This window comes from Eleutherodactylus coqui, chromosome 6 (genome assembly GCF_035609145.1).
Source record: "Eleutherodactylus coqui strain aEleCoq1 chromosome 6, aEleCoq1.hap1, whole genome shotgun sequence".
Classification (NCBI taxonomy): domain Eukaryota; kingdom Metazoa; phylum Chordata; class Amphibia; order Anura; family Eleutherodactylidae; genus Eleutherodactylus; species Eleutherodactylus coqui.
In genome coordinates, this window is record NC_089842.1 from 91,588,796 (window position 1) to 91,612,200 (window position 23,405).

General features: G+C 46.1%; 1 protein-coding gene across 1 annotated transcript in view; it reads left to right on the forward strand.

Moving 5' to 3' along the window:
• CBLC (Cbl proto-oncogene C) overlaps nucleotides 1-23,405 on the forward strand; it is a 44,929-nt gene that overhangs the window by 6,909 nt on the left and 14,615 nt on the right. The window contains exons 2-4 of the mRNA XM_066607171.1: nucleotides 20,471-20,617; nucleotides 21,474-21,630; nucleotides 22,059-22,180. Coding sequence (XP_066463268.1) covers nucleotides 20,471-20,617; nucleotides 21,474-21,630; nucleotides 22,059-22,180 — 426 coding nt within the window. The remainder of the gene's footprint in view (nucleotides 1-20,470; nucleotides 20,618-21,473; nucleotides 21,631-22,058; nucleotides 22,181-23,405) is intronic.

The following is a 23,405-nucleotide window of genomic DNA, read 5'->3' on the forward strand; positions in this document are numbered from 1 at the left end:
GAGGCTCTAGTACCCTGTTGTACCGCCTCTAGCTTGGATATAAGATGTAATATGGGTGGGCATGGAGGCTCTAGTATCCTGTTGGACCACCTCTAGCTTGGATGCAAGATGTGATATGGGTGAGCATGGAGGCTCACGTTCCCTGTTGTACCACCTCTAGCTTGGATACAAGATGTCATACTGGTGGGCATGGAGGCTCTAGTACCCTGTTGAATCACCTCTATTCTATTGGCAGTAAATCTGGTGACTGGGCAGCCACAGAAGTGTGGCAATCTTGTGGGGATATTCCTGTGACCCCCTTGTTTGTGCAGCCAAGCATTATCCTGCTGGAAGCCTCTTGGAAGCCGCCATGAGAGGAACACAAAGCCATTCATCTAATAAACTCTAATTATTTGCATATCTGCCTGAGATATAACTGCATGGTGAGTTTTGCAGCAAGACAACAACTCCTTCCAGGTGTTTGATTTTTTTGACAATGGGAATATTTAATGGGAGGCCTGAAGTTCAAAATATTCATAAATCCATCTAGTCCAGCCTATGCTCCTACAGTGTTGATTCACCAGAACACATGAAAAACACAATTAGACAAGAGTCAATCATTTTGTATTATAGAAAATAAAGTCTTTGTTAACGCTAAATATGAAAATATATCATATCGTCTCCAGCATCTACTATTCATATCCTCTTAAATTATCTCCTACAAGAAAGGCCCCTTTCAAATTGTTTAAGCTGAGAGAGTTCCATGGTGTAAAGAATCTCTTCCACTTTGATTATGAAACGTTCTTTCCTCTAGACCAGTTGAGGCAAACCTGTGGCACGCAGAGCCTTCCCTGCTGGCACACGCACGAGCGGCTGCTCACCACGGTAGTGAATACCGGCCGGTATTCACTCAGCCATGCTGATCCCAGGTGCACACTGTGACGTCTCCTCTTTGGTTCTGCAAGAGCAGAGGGGAGGAGGCGTCCGGTTGCATACAGCGCCGAGCAGAGGAGCAGCGGCACTTCGACGAGGAGGAGGAGGTAAGTATATGGGTCTCAGGGGAGCACTATTACTACTGGGGCTGATATTGGGGATACTATTAGTAATGGTGTCCCATATATCGGCCCCAGTAGTAATAGTATTACTACTGGGGCTGCTGTAGGAGACACTATTACTACTTGGACTACTGTAGGTGTCACTATTACTGCCGAGGCTACTGTGGGGGTCACTGTTACTGCTGAGGCTGCTGTTAGGGTCACTATTACTGCTGAGGCTGCTGTGGGGGACACTATTACTGTTGAGGCTACTGTGGGGGTCACTGTTACTGCTGAGGCTGCTGTGGGCGTCACTTTTACTGCTGGGACTGCTGTGGGGGTCACTATTACTACTGGGGCCGCTGTGGGGGTCACTATTACTACTGAGGCCACTGTGGGGGTCACTATTACTACTGAGGCCACTTTGGGGGACAATATTACTACTGAAGCCACTGTGGGGGACACTAGTACTGCTGAGGCCACTGTGGGGGTCATTATTACTACTGGGGTATGTTTTCACATGGCGGAAATGTTGCAGAATGTTCTCAGCGGAATTTTTCTTGGCAAATTCCGCAGCATTTCCACATCCAAAAAGCAGTCAAAATCTGCACAATGTCTATTTTGAAACAGCCCTGCCCCTTTTAAAACGACGTGGGTAAAATCATACGTCTTGATAAGCCCCGCCCCCTGACATGCTGGCACTTTGCGATAAATAAGTGGGTTTTGGATTGCAGTTTGGGCACTCGGTCTCTTAAAGGTTTTCTCTAGACGTAGAGAATGAGCACTTTCCATTGTTACAGCTCTAGATATGAACAAATTAGAACAGCTGACAATTTAATGACAATGAAGGTGCAGGACTCAGGAGACAGCACATACATAGCAATATATATTGAACAGACTTATGGAAATGTCATGTTTTAGTTGTTTCTGACCACAGTTAGAAAGTTATGTTTGGGTTTTTTGTTCTTGGCATACTTTGCGGAGAGGTTTTGAAGAGCTTTCAATGTACATTCCATGGTTGAGTGTCAAGTTTATTTCTACTTTTGAAAACAAAGAAAGTAAACTTACACTAAATCAGATGTAGCAAAGGAGAATTTATAATTTAAAGGAGTTGTCCAGTTGTAAACTCTTGATGGCCTATGCTTAAGACAGGCCATCAATAGTAGATCAGCTAAGATCTGCTGCTCAGGACCCCTTTGAAGAGCTGCTTGTGCTCTTGCACCGAGTTGATTTCTGTTGGAAGCAGACAGCTCTGTTCCCACTGCAGTGGTTAGACTTGGTATTACAGGTCAAGTTCCCAGAGCCATGGGGACTAAACTTGGCCCCAATGCTGTTGGTCAGCAACTGGTTTGCGTGTCCTGTGGGTGCTATGTTGTAGCGGTGGGCGTCGCTATGCGGTACTGTGCCCAGTAGTGTAGGGACCCACTAAAAAGAAGTCACCGTGAAGTGGCTAGTGGGCTTATACAATTTGATCAAAATGTAACAAAAAAACTCCTGTTTATAAATATTGCTGGGAAGCGCTAGACCAATGTATAACATGTCTTTTTTCTACAACTTTGTTGTTCTCTAAAGGACTTGGAAAACATGTTACAAACATAACAAAACACAAAATGCCACTGAAAACACTTGTTTAAAAAAGCACTATGAAAACCATTTGAAATTCATGATGATTTTTACAAGTAGTTTAAAACCCTGAAAAAATTGTGCTCCGCTGGATAGCTCATCAGTAGTTGATGGACGGGGTCCATCCATCAGCTGATCATCTGGCTCACTGTCCTATGCAGTGGGCCCGACATCATCATCACGAGTCAGAAGAGGAAGTCGGAACGCCAGCTTCACTCCTATTGAAATCAATGGGAGCGCCATGCTGCTCCTACACTTCCTACTGAGAAACATGGTGGGGATGTGAGTGAAGGCCCAAGCTACCATTCAATGGGAGGCTTGTCATGTGCAGGATCATGCTTAATACCCTGATATGTCATTGGGGAACATTTTGGTGGGTGAGCAGCGTGACTTATTAACTAAGGTTAGTTGGCGCCAGAACCTTTGTTGGTCGTACCCCTATAATCTGAGTGCAATCCCCTTGATGTGGTTGGGTCCCTTGGAATGCAACAAAACAGATAAGCTCATGACAGAAGCCGAGAAACAAAGTCAGACTGAGACAGATTGGAGTGTGGTGCTCTAGGGATGGAATGGAGTGGAACTCTTGAGAAAAGTGAGAGCCAAGCTGCATAGTGCCATAGTGCTCTGCTAACCCAGTACTGGGTAAAAGAAAACTGCAAGAGAGACCCTAAGCCCGGCACAGCTATTATACAATTAGGGAATGGTTCACCTCTAATGAAACTGAGACAAATTGTGGTAGAATTGGAGCTATGCTCATTATTTCTGGATAGGTTAACTAGATATTAGGAGACTAAATCAGCTATTATCAGAGGACTTGTGGAGTAGATTCTATCCTGGGTGAATACCTTTACTAGAGCCATTGTTGCGTTGCCACCACCTGGCAAATAAAGTGCAACGAGGAAACAACTGTGTTATTATATAAAGAACTGTGCCTCTGCCGAGTGTAACCATAAAGAATACCTACATTTTCACTTTGGAGCACTCTTCGGCCAAAGACACACACACATGCAGGGCATAATAGATATGCCCTAATCACTCTTCCATATGGCTGGCTGTGTGTGGCACTGCGGGTCATCCTGTTCACTTGAATGGGACTGAATGGGATGAGATTCAGTACTAGGCACAAGGCCCATTTGGTTGAGCCATTGCGCCCGTGTAGACAATAAAGAGGACGTGGCACTGCTTTCTTTTAAAATGATTTAGTGTACAATGTTAATAGCAACAAAAGCAAAGCGGAAGAGAAGAGCATGGCAACATTTCACTATGAATGGCAAGCTAAACACTAGGTCACAGAAGAACTGTGTCCCAACCCACATGGCCTTTTTAATAGACAACCTGTACTTTATGAAGTAAGCTCAAAGCAACCATTATATTCTTTTGGCTATTGCTCTTCCTTTTTTTCACTCCTTATTATGAGCTATTATTGTAGCTCACACACATATACTTGAAGAAAGTTGAGCTGCAGTACCAGAACAAAGGGCCAGACAAGAGTGGTGCTGTTTCTGCAAAAACAAAAAAGCAAAGCAATTTTTTCAACCCCCTTAATTCAATCCACAAACATTAGTTTTTGATAAGTGATGTCAATATTCTAATGCCCCGCTATATCAACTTGACTTTCCAGCTTTTCCAGCGCCTGGCATAGTTGTCTACTCACTATATTACATACTTAGGATTTCTCATCAGTGCAATGAAGTATACATTTCTTATTTTGCTGTAGTGGCAGTTTTCATACGGGTGAAGAAGAATAATAGATATAAAAGGATTAACTGCATGTTCACAAGAAGCGTCATACATGAGCTTCAACTATTATCAGAGTCCTTCTGCAAAGCATTGACAATGAGAAGCAAACATGCCATGTCCCTGGCATGATGAACCTTACATTTATAGATTGTTTAGGTACCAGAGGTAATCAATGGAAAAAGTTCCAGACAATTTTTAGACAGTTCATCTGTGGTGGTCCGTCTCTTGGGATTCCTGACAATCAGCTGATCGCCCACCCCGCTGTCAGTGTGGACGGTGCTGGAAGTAGATAGCGGTGTCATTGTTGCAGCAGCTCGGTTAGGTACTGCCGGCACAGCTCTAATTTAATTCAATGGGAGCTATGCCTGCAGTACCAAAGCTGGCAGCTGCAATACAGATGGCACTATCTGCTAGTAGCCCTGTTTGTACTCACAGTGGGCCTGGTAGTCAGCTGATCGGTGAGGATTCCGAATAGTAGAGACCTGCCAATCACTACTGATGAGTGATGACCTATCCTGATGATAGGTCATCAATAGGAAAAGTCTTGCACAACCCTTTTAAGGTTCACCAGAATGATGCCTCAGTCTTGTATCTGGCGTAAGTTATAGCGCAAATATATAGTAAGGTCCAGCTGCCTTAGATTTTACCAAATGGCGCACAGCTAACCTAATATGTGCTAAATGTAATAAGAGGCTTGCACCTCTTCTTATATTTGACGGGTCTTATTCTATCATCTCTTATCTAAGACTGGTGTGTAAAATACTAATATCAGAAAAATGTGCCTCATAATTAGTACGCTTGTTGGGGGAGGGGAGGAGCATGCGGATATTCTAAAAGGGGAGAAACAGGTTAGTATGGATTGTATCACTGATCTACACAACAGTTACATTTGTAGGGCTGAGTTGAAAGTCATTTTACAGTGTTGGAAATGGCAAGGAATTGATCAGGATTATACACTGATACTATGATTCCCAACTTGTAGGTCTTAAGCTGCAAAACTACAACTACCAGCATGCCCTGACAGCCGCAGGATGTCTCATACAACTTCTTCTACTGACAAACCCTTGTTATATGTGTCATTAGGACATATTGTGCAATTCAGGGGGTCTCCTGCTCTCACGAAGACCACAGACATTCAATAAGAACAGTGTAACAGATCTAGTATCTAAGGCCAGTTTCAGATTAGCGAATTGCTGCACTTCTGTAATATGGATTTGTTACATATGACATTGGAACCGTATGCCATCAATATTTGATTTGTAGTTGCCTCCATATTTGTTGTCATTGTTTGTTTTTACTGGATAAATACTGATCTATATTTGCAAAATACAAACAATTACCAAATATGGAGTAAAAATACACTTGTGTGTATGTGGCCTGATAGACAGTGCAGACTTAAAGTGCGCCAGTGGTTGATGAAGAATGATATATCTCTTGAATCTCTAGATTGTCTAGTCTAACTTTATACCAGCTATCAGTTTATACCAAAGGTTGCAGCAATTTTACGTGCATGATGTTGTATTTAGGCCACGCCCCTTTCCCACAACGGAATGCCCTCTGTTGGACACTGCAGAAAAAAGTGTTTGAAAGTGTCTACGGCCTCATGTCCACGGGCAGGTTGGATTTCGTGTGCAAAATCTAGCACGGAATCCGGCCCATGACCGCCGCGGCAGACCCTGCTTACCTGTGCATGCAGGTGGTGGTGTCCGTGACTCTTCCGGGTTATCTGTACTTGGGATGGTTCGCAAAGCACGCCGTTGAACATGCGCAGTACAGATTTTGTTTTCAATCTCCTGCTCCTCCCAAGAAATCCATGGCCCATTTGCGATGTCAATCAGTTCAGACAGCTTCCATTCACTTCAATGGAAGCCGTCCGGGCGGGAACTGCACTGAAATACAGCATGCTGCGATTTGTTTTCTGGACCAAGGTCCACAAATCAAATCCACATGCTTTAATTCAGTTGCGGACACCCATGTTTCCTTATGAGCGCTTTGAATGGCGGATCATCTGCACAGGTTCCCCATGCAGATTCCACAATTCAAGTCCGCTTATGGACATTGGGCCTTAAACACATAGTAAATGTGGCGCAGAACATCTTCTATAGTTTTCTGGTACAATTTGCACCAGAAACTGTTGAATTCTCAATTGAGAATGTACAGTTAGGTGCGTCGATTTCAGTATATGTCTAGTAATGCTTCATCTCTACTGCATTAATGCTGCATTGCAGAGACCTAATCCCTTTATTTGAGGTGCTAATCCCTAAAAATGAATACAATTCTACCGGCGCCCAGTAAGTCAGGGGAGCAACAGCAAAGTAAAAGGCAGCTTCCTTCTGTCTATTAAATGGGATAAAAGGCGCTGGGCTAATGAATTTCATAATTACTGGAGGATAGCTAAAGAGACTAAGGGTGAACACTAGAGATGAGCGAACACCAAAATGTTCGGGTGTTCGTTATTCGGAACGAACTTCCCGGGATGCTCGAGGGTTCGTTTCGAACAACGAACCCCATTGAAGTCAATGGGCGACCAGAGCATTTTTGTATTTCGCCGATGCTCGCTAAGGTTTTCATGTGTGAAAATCTGGGCAATTCAACAAAGTGATGGGAATGACACAGAAACGGATAGGGCAGGCGAGGGGCTACATGTTGGGCTGCATCTCAAGTTCCCAGGTCCCACTATTAAGCCACAATACCGGCAAGAGTGGGCCCCCCCCCCTCCCAACAACTTTTACTTCTGAAAAGCCCTCATTAGCATGGCATACCTTTGCTAAGCACCACACTACCTCCAACAAAGCACAATCACTGCCTGCATGACACTCCACTGACACTTCTCCTGGGTTACATGCTGCCAACCGCCCCCCCCTCCCCCCCCACAGCGCACACCAAAGTGTCCCTGGGCAGCCTTCAGCTGCCCTCATGCCACACCACGCTCATGTCTATTTAGAATTGCGTCTGCCATGACGAGGGACCGCAGGCACACACTGCAGAGGTTGGCACGACTAGGCAGCGACCCTCTTTAAAAGTGGCGGAGCGATAGCCCACAATGCTGTACAGAAGCAATGAGAAATAGAATCCTGTGCCACCGCCATCAGGAGCTGCACACGTGGGCATAGCAATGGGGAACCTATGTGCCACACACTATTCATTCTGTCAAGGTGTCTGCATGCCCCAGTCAGACCGGGCTTTTTAATTCATAGACACAGGCAGGTACAACTCCCTATTGTGAAGTCCCTGTCGACCCACAGCATGGGTGGCTCCCTGGAACCCACCGGCGGTACACAGAAATATCCCATTGCATTGCCCAACACAGCTGAGGTAGTAATGTCGTGCTTAATGCAGGTGGGCTTCGGCCCACACTGCATGCCCCAGTCTGACTGGGGTTCTTTATAAGTGTACAGATGTAGTAAAAACTCCGTGTGCACCTACAGCATGGGTGGGTGCCAGGAAGCCACCGGCGGTACATAGAAATATCCCATTGCATTGCCCAACACAGCTGAGGTAGTAATGTTGTGCTTAACCCTTTCCAATCCAATTTGTATATGGTTTTCCTAGGGGGCTTACTCTTTTTCTGCTGTTATACAACGGCGCTATATGCTGGCTAAAGCCAGTACTGCATGAGCTGACACGTAGGATAGGCTCCGACAGCAGAGAGGCTGGCAATATACAGTAAGAGAACCCCGACGGACGTCTACCAACAACGGAGCTGTACAGCCTTAAACCCTAATGTCTTCACAGGTCACACAGTGGACTGGAAAGGGTTAATGCAGGTGGGTTTCGGCCCACACTGCATGCCCCAGTCAGACTGGGGTTCTTTACAAGTGGACACATGTAGGTTAAACTCCCTGTGGACCCACTGCCTGGGTGGGTGCCAGGAAGCCACCGGCGGTACATAGAAATATCCCATTGCATTGCCCAACACAGCTGAGGTAACGTCAGCTGTAATGCAGGTGGGCTAAAAATTAATTTGATTACACTGTAGGCGAGGGCCCACAAAAATTGCTGTATCAACAGTACTAATGTACATCCCAAAAATTGGCCATGGCCAGCCAAGAGGGCAGGTGAAACCCATTAATCGCTTTGGTTAATGTGGCTTAAGTGGTAACTAGGCCTGGAGGCAGCCCAGTGTAACGAAAAATTGGTTCAAGTTAAAGTTCCAACGCTTTTAAGCGCATTGAAACTTATAAAAATTGTTCAGAAAAATTATTTGAGTGAGCCTTGTGGCCCTAAGAAAAATTGCCCGTTCAGCGTGATTACGTGAGGTTTCAGGAGGAGGAGCAGGAGGAGGAGGAGGAGGAATATTAGACACAGATTGATGAAGCAGAAATGTCCCCGTTTTGGATGGTGAGAGAGAACGTAGCTTCCATCCGCGGGTGCAGCCTACGTATTGCTTACGTATCGCTGCTGTCCGCTGGTGGAGAACAGAAGTCTGGCGAAATCCAGCCTTTGTTCATCTTGATGAGTGTTAGCCTGTCGGCACTGTCGGTTGACAAGCGGCTACGCTTATCTGTGATGATTCCCCCAGCCGCACTAAACACCCTCTCCGACAAGACGCTAGCCGCAGGACAAGCAAGCACCTCCAGGGCATACAGCGCTAGTTCAGGCCACGTGTCCAGCTTCGACACCCAGTAGTTGTAGGGGGCAGAGGCGTCACCAAGGATGGTCGTGCGATCCGCTACGTACTCCCTCACCATCCTTTTACAGTGCTCCCGCCGACTCAGCCGTGACTGGGGAGCGGTGACACAGTCTTGGTGGGGAGCCATAAAGCTGGCCAGGCCCTTAAAGACTGTTGCACTGCCTGGGATGTACATGCTGCTCGATCTACGCACATCCCCTGCTACCTTGCCCTCGGTACTGCGCCTTCTGCCACTAGCGCTGTCGGCTGGGAATTTTACCATCAGCTTGTCCGCAAGGGTCCTGTGGTATAGCAACACTCTCGAACCCCTTTCCTCTTCGGGAATCAGAGTGGGCAGGTTCTCCTTATACCGTGGATCGAGCAGTGTGTACACCCAGTAATCCGTCGTGGCCAGAATGCGTGCAACGCGAGGGTCACGAGAAAGGCATCCTAACATGAAGTCAGCCATGTGTGCCAGGGTACCAGTACGCAACACATGGCTGTCTTCACTAGGAAGAGCACTATCAGGATCCTCCTCCTCCTCCTCCTCCTCCTCCTCCTCCTCCTCCTCCTCAGGCCATACACGCTGAAAGGATGACAGGCAATCAGCCGGTGTACCGTCAGCAGCGGGCCAAGCTGTCTCTTCCCCCTCCTCCTCATCCTCCTCATGCTCCTCCTCCTCCTCCTGTACGCGCTGAGAAATAGACAGGAGGGTGCCCTGACTATCCAGCGGCATACTGTCTTCCCCCGCCCCCGTTTCCGAGCGCAAGGCAGCTGCCTTTATGGTTTGCAGGGAATTTCTCAAGATGCATAGCAGAGGAATGGTGACGCTAATGATTGTAGCATCGCCGCTCACCACCTGGGTAGACTCCTCAAAATTACCAAGGACATGGCAGATGTCTGCCAACCAGGCCCACTCTTCTGAAAGGAATTGAGGAGGCTGACTCCCACTGCGCCGCCCATGTTGGAGTTGGTATTCGACTATAGCTCTACGTTGTTCATAGAGCCTGGCCAACATGTGGAGCGTAGAGTTCCACCGTGTGGGCACGTCGCACAGCAGTCGGTGCACTGGCAGCTTAAAGTGATGTTGCAGGGTGCGCAGGGTGGCAGCGTCCGTGTGGGACTTGCGGAAATGTGCGCAGAGCCGGCGCGCCTTTACGAGCAGGTCTGACAAGCGTGGGTAGCTTTTCAGAAACCGCTGAACCACCAAATTAAAGACGTGGGCCAGGCATGGCACGTGCGTGAGGCTGCCGAGCTGCAGAGCCGCCACCAGGTTACGCCCGTTGTCACACACGACCATGCCCGGTTGGAGGCTCAGCGGCGCAAGCCAGCGGTCGGTCTGCTCTGTCAGACCCTGCAGCAGTTCGTGGGCCGTGTGCCTCTTATCGCCTAAGCTGAGTAGTTTCAGCACGGCCTGCTGACGCTTGCCCACCGCTGTGCTGCCACACCGCGCGACACCGACTGCTGGCGACATGCTGCTGCTAACACATCTTGATTGCGAGACAGAGGAGGAGGAGGAGGAGGAGGGTGCTTTAGTGGAGGAAGCATACACCTCCGCAGATACCAGCACCGAGCTGGGGCCCGCAATTCTGGGGGTGGGTAGGACGTGAGCGGTCCCAGGCTCTGACTCTGTCCCAGCCTCCACTAAATTCACCCAATGTGCCGTCAGGGAGATGTAGTGGCCCTGCCCGCCTGTGCTTGTCCACGTGTCCGTAGTTAAGTGGACCGTGGCAGTAACCGCGTTGGTGAGGGCGCGCACAATGTTGCGGGAGACGTGGTCGTGCAGGGCTGGGACGGCACATCGGGAAAAGTAGTGGCGACTGGGAACTGAGTAGCGCGGGGCCGCCGCCTCCATGATACTTTTGAAGGACTCAGTTTCCACAACCCTATACGGCAGCATCTCAAGGCTGATGAATTTTGCTATGCGGACGGTTAACGTTTGAGCGTGCGGGTGCGTGGCGGCGTACTTGCGCTTGCGCTCGAACACTTGCGCAAGCGACGGCTGAACGGTGCGCTGAACTACACTGCTGGATGGGGCCGAGGACAGCGGAGATGAGGGTGTGGGTGCAGGCCATGAGGCGGTAGTGCCTGTGTCCTGAGAGGGGGGTTGCATCTCAGTGGCAGGTTGGGGCACAGGGGGAGAGGCAGGGGTGCAAACCGGAGGCGGTGAACGGCCTTCGTCCCACCTTGTGGGGTGCTTGGCCATCATATGTCTGCGCATGGTGGTGGTGGTGAGGCTGTTGGTGTTGGCTCCCTGGCTGAGCTTTGCGCAACAAAGGTTGCACACCACTGTTCGTCGGTCGTCAGGCGTCTCTGTGAAAAACTGCCAGACCTTAGAGCACCTCGGCCTCTGCAGGGTGGCATGGCGCGAGGGGGCGCTTTGGGAAACACTTGGTGGATTATTCGGTCTGGCCCTGCCTCTACCCCTGGCCCTGGCCACCGCACTGCCTCTTGCAACCTGCCCTGCTGATGCCCTTGACTCCCCCTCTGAAGACCTGTCCTCCTGAGTAAGCGTTGCACACCAGGTGGGGTCAGTCACCTCATCGTCCTGCTGCTCTTCCTCCGAATCCTCTGTGCGCTGCTCCCTTGGACTTACTGCCCTTACTACTACCTCACTGCAAGACAACTGTGTCTGATCGTCATCATCCTCCTCACCCACAGAAAGTTGTTGAGACAGTTGGCGGAAGTCCCCAGCCTCTTCCCTCGGACCCCGGGAACTTTCGAATGGTTGGGCATCAGTGACGATAAACTCCTCTGGTGGGAGAGGAACCGCTGCTGCCCAATCTAAGCAGGGGCCCGAGAACAGTTCCTGGGAGTGTTCCCGCTCCTGAGCAGGTGTCATTGTAGTGGAGTGAGGAGGCTGGGAGGAAGGAGGAGCAGCAGACAGAGGATTCGGATTTGCAGCAGTGGACGGCGCAGAACTGCGTGTTGACGATAGGTTGCTCGAAGCACTTTCTGCCATCCAGGACAGGACCTGCTCACACTGCTCATTTTCTAATAACCGTCTCCCGCGTGGACCCATTAATTGGGCGATGAATGTGGGGACGCCAGAAACGTGCCTCTCTCCTAATCGCGCAGCAGTCGGCTGCGACACACCAGGATCAGGAGCTCGGCCTGTGCCCACACCCTGACTTGGCCCTCCGCGTCCTCGGCCGCGTCCACGTCCTCTAGGCCTACCCCTACCCCTCAGCATGCTGTATTACCAGTGATTTGATTTCACAGGCAGGAAATAAATTGGCGCAAGACTGCAGGGCAAATATAATTTTTTCCCTTTTTGGAAAACGAAAGGCCCCACTGCCTCTAGTGAATGAATAATCTAAGTTTAATAACTGTGCTGTGTCCCTGCTAATGTGTCACAGAACGTGAGGGTAGCAGAGTTATTATAACTCTTGGAGAGCAGGTATTTTTTTCCCAATTAAGGAAAGCAAATGGCGAAGCCAGCAGTAAAGCGTAGCTGGGTGCGTCTGATTTAGCAATGTTGTTCAAGCAGCTCACACGTGTCCACCGCCCTTAGGACGGACAGAGGCTGGACAAATAGATTTGTTTTCAGTTTTTTTCCACCAAAAGGCAGCACTGCGTATATTCAATGAACATGAGAAGTTTAATAACTGTGCTGTGTCCCTGCTTATGTGTCACAGAACGTGAGGGTAGCAGAGTTATTATAACTCTTGGAGAGCAGGTATTTTTTTCCCAATTAAGGAAAGCAAATGGCGAAGCCAGCAGTAAAGCGTAGCTGGGTGCGTCTGATTTAGCAATGTTGTTCAAGCAGCTCACACGTGTCCACCGCCCTTAGGACGGACAGAGGCTGGACAAATAGATTTGTTTTCAGTTTTTTTCCACCAAAAGGCAGCACTGCGTATATTCAATGAACATGAGAAGTTTAATAACTGTGCTGTGTCCCTGCTTATGTGTCACAGAACGTGAGGGTAGCAGAGTTATTATAACTCTTGGAGAGCAGGTATTTTTTTCCCAATTAAGGAAAGCAAATGGCGAAGCCAGCAGTAAAGCGTAGCTGGGTGCGTCTGATTTAGCAATGTTGTTCAAGCAGCTCACACGTGTCCACCGCCCTTAGGACGGACAGAGGCTGGACAAATAGATTTGTTTTCAGTTTTTTTCCACCAAAAGGCAGCACTGCGTATATTCAATGAACATGAGAAGTTTAATAACTGTGCTGTGTCCCTGCTTATGTGTCACAGAACGTGAGGGTAGCAGAGTTATTATAACTCTTGGAGAGCAGGTATTTTTTTCCCAATTAAGGAAAGCAAATGGCGAAGCCAGCAGTAAAGCGTAGCTGGGTGCGTCTGATTTAGCAATGTTGTTCAAGCAGCTCACACGTGTCCACCGCCCTTAGGACGGACAGAGGCTGGACAAATAGATTTGTTTTCAGTTTTTTTCCACCAAAAGGCAGCACTGCGTATATTCAATGAACATGAGAAGTTTAATAACTGTGCTGTGTCCCTGCTCATGTGTCACAGAACGTGAGGGTAGCAGAGTTATTATAACTCTTGGAGAGCAGGTATTTTTTTCCCAATTAAGGAAAGCAAATGGCGAAGCCAGCAGTAAAGCGTAGCTGGGTGCGTCTGATTTAGCAATGTTGTTCAAGCAGCTCACACGTCTCCACCGCCCTTAGGACGGACAGAGGCTGGACAAATAGATTTGTTTTCAGTTTTTTTCCACCAAAAGGCAGCACTGCGTATATTCAATGAACATGAGAAGTTTAATAACTGTGCTGTGTCCCTGCTTATGTGTCACAGAACGTGAGGGTAGCAGAGTTATTATAACTCTTGGAGAGCAGGTATTTTTTTCCCAATTAAGGAAAGCAAATGGCGAAGCCAGCAGTAAAGCGTAGCTGGGTGCGTCTGATTTAGCAATGTTGTTCACGCAGCTCACACGTCTCCACCGCCCTTAGGACGGACAGAGGCTGGACAAATAGATTTGTTTTCAGTTTTTTTCCACCAAAAGGCAGCACTGCGTATATTCAATGAACATGAGAAGTTTAATAACTGTGCTGTGTCCCTGCTTATGTGTCACAGAACGTGAGGGTAGCAGAGTTATTATAACTCTTGGAGAGCAGGTATTTTTTTCCCAATTAAGGAAAGCAAATGGCGAAGCCAGCAGTAAAGCGTAGCTGGGTGCGTCTGATTTAGCAATGTTGTTCAAGCAGCTCACACGTGTCCACCGCCCTTAGGACGGACAGAGGCTGGACAAATAGATTTGTTTTCAGTTTTTTTCCACCAAAAGGCAGCACTGCGTATATTCAATGAACATGAGAAGTTTAATAACTGTGCTGTGTCCCTGCTTATGTGTCACAGAACGTGAGGGTAGCAGAGTTATTATAACTCTTGGAGAGCAGGTATTTTTTTCCCAATTAAGGAAAGCAAATGGCGAAGCCAGCAGTAAAGCGTAGCTGGGTGCGTCTGATTTAGCAATGTTGTTCAAGCAGCTCACACGTGTCCACCGCCCTTAGGACGGACAGAGGCTGGACAAATAGATTTGTTTTCAGTTTTTTTCCACCAAAAGGCAGCACTGCGTATATTCAATGAACATGAGAAGTTTAATAACTGTGCTGTGTCCCTGCTTATGTGTCACAGAACGTGAGGGTAGCAGAGTTATTATAACTCTTGGAGAGCAGGTATTTTTTTCCCAATTAAGGAAAGCAAATGGCGAAGCCAGCAGTAAAGCGTAGCTGGGTGCGTCTGATTTAGCAATGTTGTTCAAGCAGCTCACACGTGTCCACCGCCCTTAGGACGGACAGAGGCTGGACAAATAGATTTGTTTTCAGTTTTTTTCCACCAAAAGGCAGCACTGCGTATATTCAATGAACATGAGAAGTTTAATAACTGTGCTGTGTCCCTGCTTATGTGTCACAGAACGTGAGGGTAGCAGAGTTATTATAACTCTTGGAGAGCAGGTATTTTTTTCCCAATTAAGGAAAGCAAATGGCGAAGCCAGCAGTAAAGCGTAGCTGGGTGCGTCTGATTTAACAATGTTGTTCAAGCAGCTCACACGTGTCCACCGCCCTTAGGACGGACAGAGGCTGGACAAATAGATTTGTTTTCAGTTTTTTTCCACCAAAAGGCAGCACTGCGTATATTCAATGAACATGAGAAGTTTAATAACTGTGCTGTGTCCCTGCTTATGTGTCACAGAACGTGAGGGTAGCAGAGTTATTATAACTCTTGGAGAGCAGGTATTTTTTTCCCAATTAAGGAAAGCAAATGGCGAAGCCAGCAGTAAAGCGTAGCTGGGTGCGTCTGATTTAGCAATGTTGTTCAAGCAGCTCACACGTGTCCACCGCCCTTAGGACGGACAGAGGCTGGACAAATAGATTTGTTTTCAGTTTTTTTCCACCAAAAGGCAGCACTGCGTATATTCAATGAACATGAGAAGTTTAATAACTGTGCTGTGTCCCTGCTTATGTGTCACAGAACGTGAGGGTAGCAGAGTTATTATAACTCTTGGAGAGCAGGTATTTTTTTCCCAATTAAGGAAAGCAAATGGCGAAGCCAGCAGTAAAGCGTAGCTGGGTGCGTCTGATTTAGCAATGTTGTTCAAGCAGCTCACACGTGTCCACCGCCCTTAGGACGGACAGAGGCTGGACAAATAGATTTGTTTTCAGTTTTTTTCCACCAAAAGGCAGCACTGCGTATATTCAATGAACATGAGAAGTTTAATAACTGTGCTGTGTCCCTGCTTATGTGTCACAGAACGTGAGGGTAGCAGAGTTATTATAACTCTTGGAGAGCAGGTATTTTTTTCCCAATTAAGGAAAGCAAATGGCGAAGCCAGCAGTAAAGCGTAGCTGGGTGCGTCTGATTTAGCAATGTTGTTCAAGCAGCTCACACGTGTCCACCGCCCTTAGGACGGACAGAGGCTGGACAAATAGATTTGTTTTCAGTTTTTTTCCACCAAAAGGCAGCACTGCGTATATTCAATGAACATGAGAAGTTTAATAACTGTGCTGTGTCCCTGCTTATGTGTCACAGAACGTGAGGGTAGCAGAGTTATTATAACTCTTGGAGAGCAGGTATTTTTTTCCCAATTAAGGAAAGCAAATGGCGAAGCCAGCAGTAAAGCGTAGCTGGGTGCGTCTGATTTAGCAATGTTGTTCAAGCAGCTCACACGTGTCCACCGCCCTTAGGACGGACAGAGGCTGGACAAATAGATTTGTTTTCAGTTTTTTTCCACCAAAAGGCAGCACTGCGTATATTCAATGAACATGAGAAGTTTAATAACTGTGCTGTGTCCCTGCTTATGTGTCACAGAACGTGAGGGTAGCAGAGTTATTATAACTCTTGGAGAGCAGGTATTTTTTTCCCAATTAAGGAAAGCAAATGGCGAAGCCAGCAGTAAAGCGTAGCTGGGTGCGTCTGATTTAGCAATGTTGTTCAAGCAGCTCACACGTGTCCACAGCCCGTAAGGACGGACAGAGGCTGGACAAATAGATTTGTTTTCAGTTTTTTTCCACCAAAAGGCAGCACTGCGTATATTCAATGAACATGAGAAGTTTAATAACTGTGCTGTGTCCCTGCTTATGTGTCACAGAACGTGAGGGTAGCAGAGTTATTATAACTCTTGGAGAGCAGGTATTTTTTTCCCAATTAAGGAAAGCAAATGGCGAAGCCAGCAGTAAAGCGTAGCTGGGTGCGTCTGATTTAGCAATGTTGTTCAAGCAGCTCACACGTGTCCACCGCCCTTAGGACGGACAGAGGCTGGACAAATAGATTTGTTTTCAGTTTTTTTCCACCAAAAGGTAGCACTGCGTATATTCAATGAACATGAGAAGTTTAATAACTGTGCTGTGTCCCTGCTTATGTGTCACAGAACGTGAGGGTAGCAGAGTTATTATAACTCTTGGAGAGCAGGTATTTTTTTCCCAATTAAGGAAAGCAAATGGCGAAGCCAGCAGTAAAGCGTAGCTGGGTGCGTCTGATTTAGCAATGTTGTTCAAGCAGCTCACACGTGTCCACCGCCCTTAGGACGGACAGAGGCTGGACAAATAGATTTGTTTTCAGTTTTTTCCCACCAAAAGGCAGCACTGCGTATATTCTATGAACATGAGAAGTTTAATAACTGTGCTGTGTCCCTGCTTATGTGTCACAGAACGTGAGGGTAGCAGAGTTATTATAACTCTGGCAGAGCAGGTATTTTTTTTCCCAATTAAGGAAAGCAAATGGCGAAGCCAGCAGTAAAGCGTAGCTGGGTGCGTATGATTTAGCACTGTTCTTCACGCAGCTCACACGTCTCCACCGCCCGTAAGGACGGACAGAGGCTGGACAAATAGATTTGTTTTCAGTTTTTTTCCACCAAAAGGCAGCACTGCGTATATTCTATGAATAATAACTGTGTTGTGTCCCTGCCTACACAATTCTTTCCCTGCAGTATCAATGGAGGGTGCAATGGTCTGCAGAGGCGATTTTGAGAAGCAAAAAAAAATGCAGTACAGCTAACAGCAGCCTGGACAGTACTGCACACGGATAAATATGGCCCTAGAAAGGACCGTTGAGGTTCTTGAAGGCTACACTCACTCCTAACACTCTCCCTGCCTATGCAGCACTTCTGTCCCTAATGCCAGGTGCAACGGTCTGCAGAGGCGATTTTGAGAAAAAAAAAAATCCCACTGCTAACAGCAGCCAACACACAGCTATCAGTGGCCCTAATAAGGACCTTTGGGGGGTCTTGAAGCCTACACTAACTACCAATTCTTTCCCTACAGCAGCTCCGGTACAAACAGCACTGTCCCTCATCTAACTCACACCGCATCTGAGGCGAACCGCGGGAGGGGCCGACTTTTATGTTCGGGTGACACCTGATCTCCCCAGCCACTCACAGCAGGGGGGTGGTATAGGGCTTGAACGTCACAGGGGGAAGTTGTAATGCCTTCCCTGTCTTTCAATTGGCCAGAAAAGCGCGCTAACGTCTCAGGGAAGGAAGTGAAAGTAACCAGAACACCGCATGGTGTTCGTTACGAATAACGAACATCCCGAACACCCTAATATTCGCACGAATATCAAGCTCGGACGAACGCGTTCGCTCATCTCTAGTGAACACCCACTGGCGTTTTTTTTCTCCACTGCGCTGCGAGAGTAAAGTTAAAGTCTCGCAGTGCAGTGCGTGGAAAAAAAACTGCATCACGCCGGGAAATCGGCGGTCTTTTCACTGAGGCCAGCGGCAGCAGCGCTAGCCCCATTGAAAAGAGATGGAGAATGCGGGGGACTTCTGCCACAGCTGTGGCAGAAGTCCCCGGCATTCTATCCCATTACTTTCATTGCTGCTGCCGATCCCATTGAAAGCAATAGTTTCTGCCAAGCCCTGCAGCATGATTATCGGGGAAGGGCTTGAAATATAAGCCCTTCCCCGACAATCAGCAATAAGTGTAAAAAAAAAAAATTACTAACCTCTCGGGCGCGTCCTCCGGCTGGCTCCCCTGCACTGCTATTAAGCTCTTTCAGCTCTTTGAAAGCAATGGGATAGAATGCCGGGGACTTCTGCCACAGCTGTGGCAGAAGTCCCTGGCATTCTCCCTATGTTTTCAATGGGGCTAGCGCTGCTGCCGCTGGCCCCGTTGAAAGCACTAGCGATATGCCGGTTCTATACCGGCGTCTTTCTTGTGCTGCGGGGCGAGAGTTTTCTCGTGCACTCGCAGCGCAAGAAAGAAAATATCGCCAGTGAGCGTCCACCCTAAGAGTGATATTTGAGAGCAAAGGGCACATAAAAATATAGAAAGAACGGATGAATAAATCAACATACTAGCAGTACCTCAGTGTGACATGTTTGCACATGAACAAGGTTGTTGAGGTTAAATTGTGCGCAAGTCTGCACATAGTACTGTACGTTTTGTGCATGCAGGTCCATTTCACATGCATGTGACTCAACCCTTCCATGGATTGAAAGTCTATTTAGCTTAATGAAGTTCAGATGCGTTATTTTTATTCATGGCAGTGTTTCACACATCCCCTTGCGTATTGGCTTGCCTCCCATAGACTTCTATGGGGGCCTTTGCTGCGTAAAATGATTGAACTAGTGCTACTTTTTCATAAGAGGGAACCCACTAAAATCAATGGCTTCTATTCTCTGTGTTTTGCTTGTGTATATTTTATGAGCGCAAAAACATGGTTGTGTGAAGAAGCCCTAAAAGGAAAAATGTTGAACAACGGATGTTTTATGACGAGGAGATAACATGCTATCCAGATTGCTTCCTGGTCTAACTAGTTCTTACTGTCTGTAAATAGTTGTGTAATCTTATAAACAACAGCCACAGGTATTATGGGAGTTTATAATATCCACTGCACTGTGGATAGTTAATTGGCAATAGTTTAGCTATTAGAAGAGAAATATTGTAGCAACTGTGATGAAATGTTATAATGGAACTATAAATGGATACAGCACAATGCGAACATGTATTATACCTCCATAATACAGCATGCAGTAATTTCCTTTATGTTGGATTCCATAAGAATCCAACAGGATGTTAATGCAAACAATAGTATTTGCTATATGATGTGCTTCTGGGGTCAAAATTAAGTTTTATGATTAGCTGAGCTCAAGAGATTAACGTCAAACCACACAACTAGGGATTGTGATCCAAAATTATCTGCTTATTAACGGATGGGCAGCAGTTTTTATAGGGGCACAGGCTTAAATTACAAAAATTCAAATCTATAATAATTCATGTATTACCATTGGTCAAAGAAACACAAACATAATATGAATATGCAAGATAGGGAATTTAACATCTAAGATGCCAGGCAAAGGCAAGCAGGTGCAGAAACAATCATATGTGATTAGCTTCTTAGAATACAAAAGTACAGTAAGTATAAACAATAAAGTGTTTAGAGGATAATTGGAGAACAGGGCACAATGACCTGAGACATTCAATCTAGAGCTTTGGAATGTTCTAATTATCGAGGTCCCATTTTATTCTTCAATACATTTGAGCAAATCTTGTTAAAGGAAAATTACAAAACATTACCACAGACTATATCATATAAAATATAAGGAGCATACTAGAAGACAGTGAAGGGAAAATGGAGTCATATTCATTTCACTAGCAACCACAAAATCCATGATGCCTTGTATGAGAATGGAGCATACAAAGATATAGTAGGTCCCCTGTAGACTTCTGTGAGCACCATAGTACTGCTCGGTATATGGTTGTGTACATGAGCACTTTCTTACGCAAACCATAACAATTTGAGCAATACTACATAATGACAGGGTTTCCCGCCTCTGTATGGAACAACATTGTTTCTATTCACAGTCAACAAATTTTGGGGGTATTTCCTAAATGACCGAGTGCAGTTATTTCTTCTGATATACTGTATTCAGCTGTGTTGGGTATCATGATACCTATGTCTTGGTAGAGGTAAAATGTAATAAAGAACTCCAGGTCATGAAGTTGTACTCTTATGCCAACAAGTATAACCCTATGTCTGTTGCAGGACTGCTATTTCATTCATGGTGCAAATTCCTTATTTTCCAGGAGGACCCTCACTAAGTTGTCACTAATCTTTAGTCACATTCTGAGTGAGCTCCGAGCCTTGTTCCCTGGAGGCCACTTTCAAAAAAACCCATATCGGATCACAAAGCTTGAGGCATCTAAATTCTGGGGAGAAGCATTTGGGACAAGGTAACTATAATATGTAAAACTTTTTATGTTGCCCATGAAAAGCAATTCCACCCATAAGTACATTGCAAATCTATGATAAAGACAAGGTATACCCTGCTGTGGTGCTTCAAGTCTTGCTTTAGGATTTGAGAATGGAGGACTCTGGTACACTACCATGTTTAGGGCCATGTGCTATCTGTATTAATTCATGGGCAGCACACATTCCCATTTATTGCCTATGGGGATATGCAGATTGATGATATTTCATGCAGACCAATGGTCCATGTGACAGTCATTCAGACCAATGGTCCATGTGACAAAACTCATCGCTTGTCCTATTCTTGGATGAGAAATAGGACATGTTAATGCATGCCTATGTGCTATGTCAGTGTGAATTGGACAGCACACAGACAGGTGTTCATGTTCTGTCCAGTGTGAGTATCTTGGGTGAAGTGTGTGTCCAGCCTAAGAAGGACGGATCACATAGGATGTACAAGGAGAGTTTACCTGAATATACCCCCATTAGATCAACCAAGAAGGCAAAGGAAAGAGGGGCAATTCTCTTCCAAACACATCTGGCATCCCTTTATATTAATAGCTGATCGAATGCTTTCCATGTAATACAATTTTTATTCTCGGCCATCCACAGCTTTACCTGGCTATATCAGTTGTTTGCAAGGCTTTCTGGATTTACTGAGGTTAGACCATAGAGTGGGTATGGAGTAAGATATCCTACAGAAATTAGGAACAAGGAGGTCCAACTGGACAGAGCAGGGATAAACTAATATCTAACTAATGTATTATCCAGCATATGACTGGTTAACCAAGATTGTGTTGAAAAATTATGTGTCACATATACAATGTGTATATTTTACAGGTGTCTTGTGAGATGGGAGGAGTTTAGGGATGCGCTTCATGCTGTGCATCCCATTGGGGAGGGGCCACTGGAATCCGCCCTTCGTAGTACAATGGATCTTACATGTAATAATTACGTCTCTGTGTTTGAGTTTGACGTCTTCTCTCGTCTATTTCAGGTAAGCTAAAATAAAGATCTTACTTATTTTTGTGTTTTTTTAACTCCTCACCTATTAGAATGAGGTTGTCCAGGATAAGAAAAAAGAGTCTCGGGCTCATCCCCATTCAAATGAATAGTGTTAATCTGCAGCACCAAGCAAGTCCATGGACATCGGTGGTGCGGTTCCTGGAAAAAAGCAGAACTTTATAATGCTGGAAACGCCTATTATTAATGTTATTAATAATAATATTATAATAATAATCAAATTAAACATTTAACACACCATAATAATAATAATAATAATAATAATTAGAATCCATTGATTATGTAATCCTCGTTTTTATTTACTACTAGTCTACTTTTCAGCTTTGTGGTCTTCTTGACTCACCATGCTTATCAACAATGCCTCTAAACTTTGTTCTATTCCCATTTCCCATTGTTCCCTAGCCATGGGAAACCTTACTCCAGAACTGGATGTTACTGGCTGTCACTCATCCCGGGTATATGGCATTCCTAACTTACGATGAAGTCAAAGATCATCTACGAAGTCACATTCACAAGCCTGGCAGGTGAGGCACATTTGGCTCTAGAGAGAATTTGTCTTCCTGACTCCTACAAAAATGGTGGAAAACCAAAGACTGAGGCAGTTTCTCTTAACAAACACAGAATATAAATCCCTTTAAAAGGTTGTCTGGGATTAGAAAAGGATTATGTCACATCTGTCCAGGACTGCCAACGAATACAGACTATAACTATGGAGGACTGGTCACAGGATGACATGCATATAGGGGACAGAGGGTTGTCAGATGTAGCACCAGACAGGTGATAGGAGAGAACAGAAAAGTATAGAACAGAACGGAACCTCTGAACCTCCCCAACTGGACCCACCACAAAGTGGAGCACTTGCACCGAGAAGGGCGACCCCACTGCTTGCATGCGGCAAGATGTGATGTCAGAGAGGAACCAGGGGACCAGACTAGAGAACTAGACTGGCAAACCAAACTAGAAACTACAAAAGGATTGGATGTAGAATAGAGGACACTGACAAACAGATCTGATAGATCTGACAACTGACAGGAATGCAGAGAGTACAAGTACAGCCGCTTTTACGGACAAGGCACAATGCCTATGTAAACAATAAAAGGGTCAACATTTTGCTGATTGTCCTGGAATCTTACTGCCACTGATCATACACAGAAGGCTTAGTCTAACGATAGGCTACTATTATTTTACTTCCAAAACCGCAGATTCTACTCTAATGTATGATGATCCTACTGCGTTCCGTCAGATAAGTCTTCTCGAGATATCTGGTAGTTACATATTTCCAACTCTTTCGCCTCGATAGTGTTAGCATGCATGCTCAGATGATCCCAACATGCACGTTAAAGGGGTTGTATAATATTAATAAACAGGGTGCCCTTTTTATTCCAGAAATGGCGCCACTCTTGACATTCGCGGTGTCAGTAAAGCTGAGTTATAATATCACATACAGCCTATTTACAAGAGACGTCTTGTTTGTACAGAAATAAGCGCCTCCAGGTCTACTTTTTCCCATAGCCACTTTATATCATAGTTCATACTAATCATTACCTGAAAGCCCTCACTGCCGTGGGTGGTAATAGCTAAGGGAAGCCCCACCTGCTCAGGTAAAGCTGTGCTCATCCCTCTGCCGATGAGGCCACAGTTAGTCACTTTGCTTCTCTAGACCACACATATGTAGGCAGTGACCTCATTCCACATCACGTTTCATGAGTATAAAGAAACGATTGTATCTTACCACTCATTAATGTAATT